The 13,019-nt window shown below is 41.9% G+C and overlaps 1 protein-coding gene across 1 annotated transcript in view; it reads right to left on the bottom strand.

The window, feature by feature from the left end:
* Nucleotides 1-13,019, bottom strand: part of cntn4 (contactin 4) — a 298,829-nt gene that overhangs the window by 102,710 nt on the left and 183,100 nt on the right. The window contains exon 9 of the mRNA XM_036571557.1: nucleotides 4,604-4,743. Within this exon, the coding sequence (XP_036427450.1) occupies nucleotides 4,604-4,743 (140 nt within the window). The remainder of the gene's footprint in view (nucleotides 1-4,603; nucleotides 4,744-13,019) is intronic.

Below are 13,019 nucleotides of genomic sequence, written 5' to 3'. Positions count from 1 at the left end.
GAGACACTTAATACAAAGTTGGACCAAAAATTTCACTCCTTTTCTCAACACAGAACTGCAGAAAACATTTACACACATTTTTGAGCTATTTTAAACTGTAGTTACAGGACTTCCTAAGTCAACATCCATCATCTAAACCGCTTATTCTTCTGGGTCGCGGTGGGGCGCTGGAGCCTATCCCAGCTGTCATTGGGCGGAAGGCAGGGTACACCCTGGACGGGTCGCCAGTCCATCGCAGGGCAGTCAGACAGACATACACACACTCACACCTAGGGGCAATTTAGCATGTCCAATCAGCCTGACTGCATGTTTTTGGACTGTGGGAGGAAACCGGAGTACCCGGAGAAAACCCACGCAGACACGGGGAGAACATGCAAACTCCACACAGAAATGACCCTGGTCACCTGGTCGGGAATCGAACCCAGGCTCTTCTTGCTGTGAGGCGACAGCGCTACCCACTGCGCCACTGTGCTGCCCATCAACAGGACTTTTACCTCCCAAAATGAAAGGACATCCCTGCATAAATGGACAAAAACGCGTTTGATCTTTTGTTTTTAGCCATTTAGCTCTATTCACTCCCATTCACTTGCTCGTGAGTGCCCTCTAGTGTTGTGTTGTCATGTTTTTGACACAACTGGAGAAACAGGGAGCGGCCAGGCTCTCCTTAAACTGGCTCTGGTTCTAGATTGTAAATGAAGTGACTATGTTTTTGATGTAGGCATCATGACTCCCGGCTCCCACCACAAAGTCCCAGTAAACAAATCGGAATTGGTAAGTTTCTCTACAAAGAGTCATTTCATACGGAGCCCCGCTGGTGACATCCTGAATAGAGAAAAATAATGCGTGGCCACGACTTAGAAAGGCGTGGGAACAAGATAACTAAGTCATGGCCATGACTTAGTAAGGCATCGGAACAAGATAATTAGTTTGTGGCCATGACTTAGTAAGGCGTGGGAACAAGATAATAAAGTCATGGCCATGAATTAGTAAGGCGTGGGAACAAGATAATTTAGTCATGGCCATGACTTAGTGAGGCATGGAAACAAGATAATTAAGTCATGGCCACAACTTGGTAAGGCATCGGAACAAGATAATTAAGTCATGGCCACAACTTAGTTAGGGGTGGGAACAAGATAATTCAGTCATGGCCATGACTTAGTAAGGCATCGGAACAAGATATTTAGGTTGTGGCCACAACTTAGTAAGGCATCAGAACAAGATAATTAAGTCATGGCCATGACTTAGTAAGGCAACAGAACAAGATAATTAAGTTGTGGTCACAACTTAGTAAGGCATGGGAACATGATAATTGAGTCGTGGTCACAACTTAGTAAGGCATGGGAACATGATAATTGAGTCGTGGCCATGACTTAGTAAGGGATCAGAACAAGATAATTAAGTCATGGCCACGACTTAGTAAGACGTGGGAACAAGATAATTAAGTCGTGGCCACAACTTAGTAAGGCATCGGAATGAGATCCTTATGCGTGGACATGACTTAGTAAGGCATGATCTCGTTCCCCTGCCTTACTAAGTCGTGGCCGCTCATTAGGATCTCGTTCCCACGTGTTAATAAGGCGTGGCCATGCATTATTTTATTTATATTGTATGTCACCAGCAGAGCTCCATAATTTCAAACCACTCCCCTTAAGTCTGTTACTCTAATCGGAAAAGTTGCTTCTTTTTAGAACAAAGAACAAAGAAACCAATGCACAGATTGTTAATTATGCAGAGCTGAGATACGCGCTGATGTGTCGGTGGATAGACGCTGAGCGCGGGTCTGCTGGAGGGAGTGCCTTTAAGCAGAATAATACAGTCCCACTTCATTCTTACTGCATATATAACATCTTCAGATGCAGCGATTTGCTCTGTTTTGTTTGCCAACGCGTTGCGCAATGAGGCAAATTACCATGAAGTGTATTTATTTGTTTATTTATTACATCCGAGCTGTGCCGAGGCCCCAGCGATCAATCTCTACTGAACAACGTGGCCTCATAATGGGGCAAGGCTCAGTTAGAATTCTGGGAAAAGGAGTCTTTTGTAAATGCATCACTCTAATGGCCAATAATTCATCCAAGGAGTCAACAAATAGAGGCTGAATATTACAAAGGGTCGAGTTACATATAAGGAGATAAAAGTGAATCACCATTTATTGTATCCTAGTGAAGCGCTATAATAGAGAGGAGAGAAAGCACAGAGAGCGTGTTTAGCAGCCAGTAAAGGTTTATAAGCCCTCTCCCATTGGCCTGTGGGGAAAAAGGGATTAAATTCGGCTCTCCGAGTTCAGAGATTTAATGGAAGATTACTGTGCCTCTTTCGTCATTGCGTTCCAGAACCGGTGTATCAGCTGTTTGTTTGGGTCCAGCCACGAGAGACCACGTTTAGACACACCTGACCTTTCTTTATGGAAACTGCACAGTTTGAATCGTGTGAATATTCCACATATGATAACTAAACAAGCTAAGAAAAGCTGGTGAAGATTTTCCAAGAATGTTGTGGTGGTCGCCATTGTTGGTGCTGCCTGCTGAACATCAAGTGGATGTTATTCTATCCAGTTTGGTGGATGTGCTTGAGGCATTCTGTACGTGATAAAAGCTGCTTCGGTCTCTAAAACAGGGGTGTCGAACATACATTATGGGGCTGGACCAGCCTGATTAAGGGTTTTATCCAGCCTAATGCTGTGTCCATATGGGTGCAGTGGACCAACGGCAAACCAGATAGTCTGTTGTTTTCAGTAGTGCCTAAAACATTCCATGGCTGCGGTTGATGGCAAAAATTTCCCCAACTTTTGCCGTCAACCACAGTGGCGGACTAAACTGGACGCTGACTTTTTTGGGAGCCATGGATGCCAAATGTCTCGCTGTTAAACTCCCAATGAACTCAGTATTACACAACACAAAATAAAAGAGTGCAGAGGGTCCTCCTGCCTTTCCCCACCTTAAATAAACAATATACAAAGACAATCGGAGATGCTAAATTGCTCCCAGGTGTGAGTCTGTGTGTGATTGTATTTGTCTGTATTTGCACTGTAAAAAGTGGCTCATCAGATCTACTTAAAAAATACAATTTGCAGACAGGAGACTTCATTGAAATACGGCCGCATACTGAAGTGGCTTTTATATGACTATCGCTGAATTACAGCCACTGAATTAAGAGTCACTGGTTCAAGAACCTCGCAAGATCCTCAGCATTGTGATCATCTTAAGATGGTATGTGAATATCGCTTTGAACCGGCAAATCTGTATAAAAGAGCTCTGAACTCAGATGCATAATAAAATCATTCAGAGTGGTTTGGTGTGAAACGCTCCGTTATAGAGAAACTTACTGAGTCAGAATGGTCCACAGTGGTGGTGATAGGAACCAGACGTCCACCTCGGAAATCTCCCTCACAGAAAGTTATTACAAGAAATGGTTATGAATATGTTGCCTGAGGTCTGAGAAATTGTTTATAACAAGGTTTTGGACTACAACACATCTTTCAATCTCCATTTAATGGTGGAGGGGTACTTGCAGGGCATTGAGAGGCAAAACAGTCCCCAAATAACATTACATATAAAAACTCAGAAGACGTGTGTAGGTCCACTGGTGGCTTTGCGCCCCTGAGCGAGTCCAAAATGAATGGGCTGCTATGAAGTAGAGGTCTGGATTCCTGCAGGACCCACCATAATATTTTGCAGCGCAGAGCTAATTTTCAGCGTCATGCACAGGAGTGGGTGGTTACCCAGCCCAATGCGGGCGGGAGCGGGACAACACATATGTGTGGAGAAGTCCTGCACATTAAGGAATAGCCCAAATTGAATGATAAACGCTTAATAATTAGGATATATAAATAATATCTAACAACAAAATAACAAAAAGTAATAAGCTCATTCTACATAGCTGTGAAGCAACCAATCACATGAACAACACTCAAACTGCACTCTTGAAGGCTTCACACAGGGTATTTGCACTGTAAAAAGTGGCTCGTCAGATTTACTTAAAAATTACTTCATGTGGTAACAAGTAAATTAACTAGTTTTATTCTACCTAAATAAATACTTTGAATTAATGATTCTTTCAATTAATGTAATTTTTTTAATTGAATAAAACTGGTTCAATTGCTTGTTACTAAATGAAGTGATTTTTTTTTAGGTTGATCTGATGAGCCATTTTTACAGTATACCCTGCGATAGACCAGTGACCTGTCCAGGGTGTTTCCTGCCCTCCGCCCAATGAATGCTGGGATAGGCTCCAGAACCCCCTGCGACCCAAGGATAAGCAACTTAGAAAATGTATGTATGTGTGTGTGTGTGTGTGTGTGTGTGTGTGTGTGTGTGTGTTAAAATCAGCAAATAAATAGAGCTTGAGCACTAAAATTACCAGAAAAATGCCATATTTCTTAGTTTACTGTAAAGGATCAGTTACTTTTACTTAGAACATCAACAAAATGTGTAATTTTGCATCCAACTGTATGCTAAATAAATAAATAAATAAATGAATAAATAAAAAAATGAATGAAAACTGTATGATATGGCCCTTTAATAAGCTGTATTGTGCTGTAATGTGTCAGACAGACTGTACAGAGCTTTATAGGCGTGAGAAAAGAGAATATGAGATGACAAACCTCTGTGGGCTCCAGGTTTTCTCCATTTTTCATCCACCTGTAGGAGGGTTTGGGTTTGCCTGTGGCTGTGCACTCCCACACCAGAGAGTCGTCGATGGCCTTCTGCATGTCCTGTGGCTTTTCAATCAGCTGCGGAGGAGCTGCACACCAAAATCAAAACAAAGAGGATGAAAAGCACATTAGTTTCAGGCGTGCAAGTCCGGTCCAGTCAAGCTCATCGGCAAGGCGACTCTTCCAGACTGCAGGGAATGACACATAAAGAAATAATAAACAAAACGGCTGACCACTGTCCATTCGAGAAGGTGAATCGGCTGAAGATGCGCTGCTCGCATGATCTGCCGTGACACGTTTGGTGAGCAACAGTGTGACTTATTACGTATGTCATAGAAACACAACGACGAAAACAACAACAGCGTCCCTGCGTCCAGAGTAAGGACAGAGTAAGGACGTTGACCATTTGTCTGTGGACTATAAACTACTTCACTCAATACCATTAAAACAAATTATGTTTTAATTATACATGAGCTGCATCGATTCCTATCTTTTAAAGCTGCGTAACTCAAACCTGGCCAATAATGAGAAAAACCTCTGAACACCTTTTATGGACACACTTCCTAATGGGAAATAAAAGCATCCGTAAAGTACAGTAAATGATAAATAAATAAGCAAATCAACTAAACATATAAACATCTGTATTATGGTACCACCAAAACCAATTATGTCCAGATTTGACCAAATTCATCACAATTATGCTAACCAAAGATAAAAAAGGAAACCAAAAGTAGCTCAGAATGGAAAAAAGAAAGAAATGAATGCGTATATGTATAAATCAAAATCTGAATTTTCACACATTCGGTAGATCAGCGGTAAAACATGACATCAGAGTCTTCAGTTCAGGATATAAACAGCAAGAATTGGTCAAAAATGAGAAAAAACAGCTCTGTGATAATGCAAATTTCTGCTAGCACCCCTGTGGGATCTTAGTAGTATGTTACTATGCTAATGGTATGCTAATGATCATTCACATTAATTTTTGCTTGCCTGTTATAGATCAAACATGTATATCTAAAGCTTGCTAAATACATTCCATATGTTTTATTTGAAGCTTGTAACAGACAATAACGTATATTTTATTGTAACACTTGCTGAAGGGCAGCATTCATGAAGCCACGACACCTTGATGTCCCAAACCCTAACGGCTAAAAATAATACTTCTGTTTTGATTTGTTGAAAGTTGAAAGATTTAGATCTAACTTTAAATAAAAAAACTTTATTCTAAAACACGCTGTCCTGCGTTTTCATGTCACTGTAGGCGGAGCCTTATTTCAGCCACATCCCTGATTTTTAGAGCAGGAAGTGAGGCTGCATCCCTGTCCCTCATGGCCACATGGTGAGCAGTTAGATCCCATTGTTCTGAAGTAAATGTGACCCAAAGTCTGAAAATCAGTGTGGAACATTAAGAATCGTCACTAATTAAATTTTTCTGCAGTTCAGTACTTTTTGAGTTTTAATGAAAATATGATGACTTTCTGTGTGAACAGCTGTTCAAAGCTGTGTTTGCTGGTCATGTACTGGCTGAGTTTTTGAGCTCAAAATGAGCCAAAATTGTCACCGTAACAGTCACTACTGACACATTTGCTAAAGTTATGATTGGTTTAGTAGCGACAAAATAGAATGTTCAATGATTTATTTCAGTAAAAGGATTTCAGTCTAAAGTCAAAGTCAGTCAAAAGTCTGAAATATGTTTTCAACTTTCAACCAGTTTGGTAGAATCATCTATGTAGGTTTATGTCTGTTGTTATGAAAGGTTTATGTAGGTGTTATGTATTCTTATCAACGCTGCCCTTCAGTCTTTCAGTAAAGAATCCTGGCATAGAGCTGCTGCCGCTGTTTTCCATTCCTAACAACTAACCCCAACCTGCTTAGACTATGGCTCATATTAACAGTGAGTGATGTATCTAGAACCTCCAGAAGGTCTAGAGATACATATCTTTTCATTATGCACTGTAAACGAAAGCATGATTGGTTGATTCCTCTGTCAACTCCTAATTATGTCGGTAGTTAATGCAATGTGTAAGGCCTTCAGTCCAACTCCTGAAGCCCTAACCAATGGGAGAGCTCACTTTACTGCAAAAAACAAAAACGAAAACAAAAAAAGTGATATCACAGTTACTTTAATCAATATTACTCATATTTCTCATATTATTATAAGCTTATTATAAGATTATTTACTTATTTTTAGACATTATTTATTTGTTTTAAGTGGATTCGTTAAGCAAAATGATCTCACTTTATTGGCAGATAATTTTGCTTATTTTAAGACATATACTTAAAACAACCAAAGGTATCTGCCAATATAGTGAGATAATTTCATTTAATATAATGGCTTAAAAGTAAAAAATAAAAAAAATAGCTAAATAATCCTAGAAAACACCAACAACAGTCCAAAAATAAGAAATATTAGATACATTCTCTAGATATAAGATGCCAAAGCACATTTTTTGCAGTACTGCTTGTATCTACATAGAAACCTCACAGAAAACAATCCTGAGTGGAAATTTTTCACTGAGCATTTCCGAAATTTAACCCTTTTATGTCCAAATAAGAGTAATAACAGTACTACTACAAAACATGCAGAGTTTAAATACAACAAGCCTGAAAAATCTATTAAATAGAAATGACCTACAAAATACAGTCATGCATTTTTTATTTATTTCACATAAATCATTACGCTTTCTCTGAAGGCCTAGAAGGCCCTGAGGGTTCCCCACTGGTGTACATACTAGACTATCAGGCATTCGTTCGTTGTGGAACCTCACTCACTTCAACATTCACAACCTCTGTGATGCTGTTTTTTTCCTCTCTCCTCATTTCTGTCAGAGCGCTTCAGTCTATCTCTCACCCACCACAGCAGTATTGACTTTCAGCACCCCCTCCTAAATCAAGCCAGGCAGTCGGGCCCTGACTAAGCCCAACCCACACAGCGACCAATCACACCCAGCCTGTTTCACTCAACCACAGACACATATCATCACTGTGGGAACAAAAGCTTGTATCTCCAAAAAGGACCTGAATTCTACGTTTCTCTAGCCTTTTATTTTCCCCTAATGTTCACTTTTGTATTGGTTTACCTTTACTTGACTGTTTCTAATCTCTCTTTATATATATATATATATATATATATATATATATATATATATATATATATATATATATATATATATATATATATATATATATGAGTTCTGTTCTGATTGGCTTCCCTGCATTGCACCTCAATGAAAAAGTAGTGCAGAACTAAAACACTCCTTATAACTTCAGTGTGGGTGGGCGGGGCTAAACTGTTCTAGAGAAACTCACAGAGTCAGAATTGTTCACAGTGGTGGTGATAGGAACCAGACGTCCACCTCTAAAAGCTCCCTCACAGAAAGTTACTACATGAAATGGTTATGAATTCACAATTCATTGCCTGATGTCTGAGACACTGATTTTTAATAGTTTTGAGAAGGTTTTGGCCTAAAATCCATTCAAGGTGGAGGGATACCAGCAGGCCATTGTAAGGCAAAATAGTCCCCAAACCAAAGAAAACTTATTTTTCTTCTGATTTTCCACTATTTTCCATCATCAACATTCCATATAAACTCAGAAGACTCGTGTAGGTTCACTGGTGGTCCTGGATAGTAAATAAAATGTCTATATTTGTGTTGTAGTCATGGCAACCCCTGGTTCCTATCACCACCACTGTAAAGACATCTCTACAATCACTCATTTCACATCAAACCAATTGGAAAACTCTGTGTAATTAGTTAGTGTTTTAGCTACAGCACAGCAATACAGAATGATATGATGTAATATGCTGCATTGTTACAGCCCTAATATGGCAGCGTCAGTGGTATAAATGCCACTGTGACATAATCCTGAATGAAAACTTCTGGCGCCTTTCAATCATTCCCAGCTCCAGCACTCAGCATGGCTTGAGAAGAATATCACAGATATGCTAAAACAGATAATTAATAGCCCTCGTTTTATGCGGCCTTTGAATAACATGAAAAGGCTGTTGTCGCTCCCTTCGTTTTGAACTAGGCAGGGAAAAAAAGCTTAACAGGACAAAAACATCTGCGCAGGCCTGCTAATCAAGCCGACGCTAGCAGAGAGGAGAGAAGCGACAGCGCTGCGTAGCTCAAAGCCAGGCCGAGTGTGTCTCCCTCCTCCTCGCTACCGCCGGTGGAAGTGATAAACATGAGATACACTTATCGATCGGCGCATTCCCCGGCTCTGCTGACGAATGTCTTGCAGGCCTAATTCCACAGGACTTCAAAATAAGATTACAGATTTTTATCACCTGGCTGAGAGAGGGAGGGAGGGAGGGAGGGAGGGAGGGAGAGAGGGAAGAGGAAAAGGAGGAGAAGGAGAGAAAGGGAGAAAAGGGAAGCAGTGAGAGAGAAAAAGAAAGACAGAAAGATGTAGAGAGACAGAGAGAGAGCAATATAGAGGCAGCAATAGAGGGAGTGAAAATGAGCGAGAGTAAAAGAGAGTGAGGTAGAAGGAGAGAAAGGGAAAAAAGGGAAGCAGCGAGAGAGAAAATGAAAACAGAAAGATGGAGACAGAGAACAATAGAGAGAGAGGAGAGAGAAAGAGGCAGAGATGGAGAGAGAAAAGAGAGGGAGAGAACTAGGAACAGAAAAGAGAAAGAGACAGAGAGAGGCAGCAATAGAGAATGAGCGAAAAAGATAAAGAGAGAGAGAGAGAGAAGAGGTAAAATGACAGAAGTAAAGAGAGAGAGGCAGGAATAAAGAGAGAAAAAGAAGAAAAGTGAGAGAGGCAAAGGGGGGAGAGAGAGAGAGAGAGAGAAACAGAGAGGGAGAGAAAAAGGAAAATGACAGTAAAGCAAAAGAGAGGCAGGAATACAGAGAGTTAGAGAAAAAGAGGAAAAGTGAAAGATGGAAAGGGGGAGAGGGGAAGAGACAGAGAAGAGATAGAGAGAGAAGAGAGTGAGAAGAGAGAGGAAAAGAAAAAAGAGCGAGAGAGAGGCAGCAATAGAGAATGTGTGAGAGAGGGAGAGAGAGAAAGGGAGAGATGGGAGAGAAAAGAGAGGGAGGGAAAGAGAGGAACAGAAAAGAGAAAGAGCGAGAGAGAGGCAGCAATTGAAAATGAAAGAGAAGGAGGAGGAAAAGACGGAGGAGGAGAGAAAGAGAGAAAAGCAGTAAGAGAGAAAAAGAAAGACATAGAGAGAAAGAGAGAGAGCAATACAGAGGCAGCGACAGAGAGAGAATGGGAGACAGCGAGGAGAGAAGAGAGAGGACAGAGAAGAAGAGAGAAAGGAAGAAACAAAGGGGGAGAGAGAGAGAGAGAGAGAGAAGAAGAAAAGAGGAAGAAAGAAACAGAGATAAAAGGGAAGCAGTGAGACAGAAAAAGAAAGACAGAGAGAAAGAGAGAGAGCAATATAGAGGCAGCAATAGAGTGAGAATGGGAGACAGTGAGGAGAGAGAGGACAGAGAAGAAGGAAGAGAGAGAGGAAGAAACAGAGACAGGGAGAGAAAGGGGGGGAGGAAGAGACAGAGGAAAAGAAAAAGAGTGAGAGAGAGGAAGCAATAGAGACTGAGAGAGAAAGAGAGACAGAGACAGAGAGAAAAGAGGAGAAATGAGAGATGGAAAAAGAGACAGAGAAGCGGGAATAGTGAGACTTAGAGAGATAGAGGAAAGGTGAGGGAGGCAAAGGGGGTGAGAGAGAGAGGGAGAGAGAGAGAGAAGAGGAAAAGAGGAGGAAAGAAACAGAGATAAAAGGGAGGCAGTGAGAGAGAAAAAGAAAGACAGAAAGACAGAGAAAGAGATCAACAGAGAGAGAGAGAGAGGTAGCACTAGAGTGAGAATGGGAGAGAGCGAGAGAGAGAGAGAGAGAGAGAGAGAGAGAGAGAGAGGAAAGAGAAAGAGAGAGATGGGAGAGAGAAAAAAAGAGAGAGAGAGAATTAAGGAAAAATGACAAGAAAAGAGAGAGAGAGGCAGGAATAAAGAGAGTTAGAGAAAAACAGGAAAAGCGAGAGAGGTAAAGGGGGAGAGAGGAAAGGAAAAAAGAGCGAGAAAGAGACAGCAATAGAGAATGTGTAAGAGAGGGAGAGAGATAGAAAGAGAGGGGAGGAAAAGAAGGAGCAGGAGAGGACGAGAGAAAAGGGAAGCGGTGAGAGAGAAAAAGAAAGACAGAAAGACAGAGAAAGAGATCAACAGAGAGAGAGAGAGGTAGCACTAGAGTGAGAATGGGAGAGAGCGAGAGAGAGAGAGGAAAGAGAAAGAGACAGATGGGAGAGAGAAAAGAGAGAGGAAAAGAAAAAAAAATGGCGACAGAGGCAGCAATAGAGAGAAACAGAGAGAGAGAGAGAGAGAGAGAGAGAGAGAATTAAGGGAAAATGACAGAAGAAAAGAGAGAGAGAGAGAAAAGAGAGGTAGGGAGAGAGAGGAAAAGAAAAAAGAGTGAGAGAGAGGCAGCAACAGAGAATGTGTGTGTGAGAGAGAGAGAGAGAGGGAGAGAGAGAGAGAGAGAGAGAGAAAGAGACAGAGATGGGAGAGAGAAAAGAGAGAGAGGAAAAGAAAAAAGAAAGAGCAAAAGAGAGGCAGCAATAGAGAGAAACAGAGAGAGAGAGAGAGAGAATTAAGGAAAAAATGACAGAAGAAAAGAGAGAGAGAGGCAGGAATAAAGAGAGTTAGAGGAGAAAGAGGAAAAGCGAGAGAGGTAAAGGGGGAGAGAGGAGGGAAGAGACAGACAAGAGATACAGAGAGAAAAGAGAGGTAGGGAGAGAGAGGTTAAGAAAAAAGAGCGAGAGAGAGGCAGCAATAGAGAATATGTGAGAGAGAGAGAGAGAGAGAGAGAGAGAGAGAGAAAGAGAGGGGAGGAAAAGAAGGAGCAGGAGAGGACGAGAGAAAAGGGAAGCGGTGAGAGAGAAAAAGAAACGGGCTGACCCGCAGGCCAATCCTGCTGAAACAGTAGCCTCTAGCCAGCGAGGCGTCCACCACAGTGTCCGTTATTTACAGGCCGCTGGTGCTCGAAGGTGCCTTGTAAATAATGGCAAATTGTTTAATGCGCAGAATGAATTATATCCACCGGACGACCCGCGGCTGACTTACAGGCCTGGAGAGGAGAGGAGAGGGGGCAGAGAGGGGGGGCGGAGGGGGGCGGAGGAGGGAGGGGGAGGGAAACCAATTGGCGTGAGAGCCACAGACGTCGAAGGGAACCAAGAAGAACAATCATAAACCAACCTTTCTAAAAAAAGCAGGCTGGGTTCGCCGCCCAACAGAGCCACAGTGTTAGTCTTCTACAATCCAGGGCAGCTAATGAATCATTGCTAATGCACGTTAGACTAATCAATTAACGTGGCTTCTGTCGCCGGCCTTTCTCGAGGAACTCGTCGCCTCGTGTTTCGTGTCGTGGAGAATATAAACAACGAGACAAAAGAGGCTAATAAAACATTCAGCTCGGCGCAGGCTATTCCTGTAAATGGGCCATTGGGCATCAGCGGGAGCAGCAGCCGAGCTAATGCGAACGCTTGCGCTAGCGAGTGCTCCCATAAGGGAAGGATAAATCCCAGTGCTCCGTTGCCTACAGGTACTTACTTAATAGGGGAGCTGTCTCATATGAACAATGCGGCGGAGCCAGTACGGCGGTGGAGGGAAAAAAGGTCGTGAACCCTTCATTTGAAAGTCCATATTAAATATGCTTCCCTTCATATGCCTGCTAGCTACTTATCCATAGATGGGAACATGCGGGTGATGAAAGCCCTGTTTTTACTGCTCAAAATCCCGTCCTATTGAAACGGACACGCAGGAAACGTTAATGTGCGGCGCGCCTGATGCCGCCGTGTGAACTACTGCTGATCATCAAGCTGTTTTTCACTCGCAGCAGCGCTAAATCCCTCCAGGCTTGACATTTTAGTGCTTACCAAACAGAGACTCCAAGCAGACACTTAATATTCTGAATATTTCATGAATTCCTTGATTATTTATTTAAATGACAAACATGTTTTTTTGTACGAAGCATGTTTTGACATTTTTAACCCACTAAACTGCAGGCGTGTTATTCAGCTGTTAGTCTTAACACTTAGGGCTGTTTTCACACCTGAAGTCAGAATTAATCTGGTTCGGGTTGGTTTCACACTGCAGCAGCAAAAGTGCACCAGCACAAGGTACCTTCACGTTCACCACTACTGGTGCCACAACAGACCTTTTCAAACCATCACTGTATAATATCATATATCATTGTGCAATATCATTTATTAAGCTTTAGTTTTACTCCTTACTGTACACTCTTGATAAAGATGGTTCTGCAAGGGTTCTTTAGTAAAGACAGTCGTTCTATTTAGAACCAAAACACTCAAAAGAACCATTTGCATGCTTAAACAGTCCTGTGTATGGTGAAATCATTCTTCAG

The sequence above is a fragment of the Colossoma macropomum genome, unplaced genomic scaffold (assembly GCF_904425465.1).
Source record: "Colossoma macropomum unplaced genomic scaffold, Colossoma_macropomum, whole genome shotgun sequence".
NCBI lineage: Eukaryota > Metazoa > Chordata > Actinopteri > Characiformes > Serrasalmidae > Colossoma > Colossoma macropomum.
The sequence above is the reverse complement of the archived record's forward strand: the minus strand, read 5'-3'. Positions and strand labels throughout refer to the sequence as shown.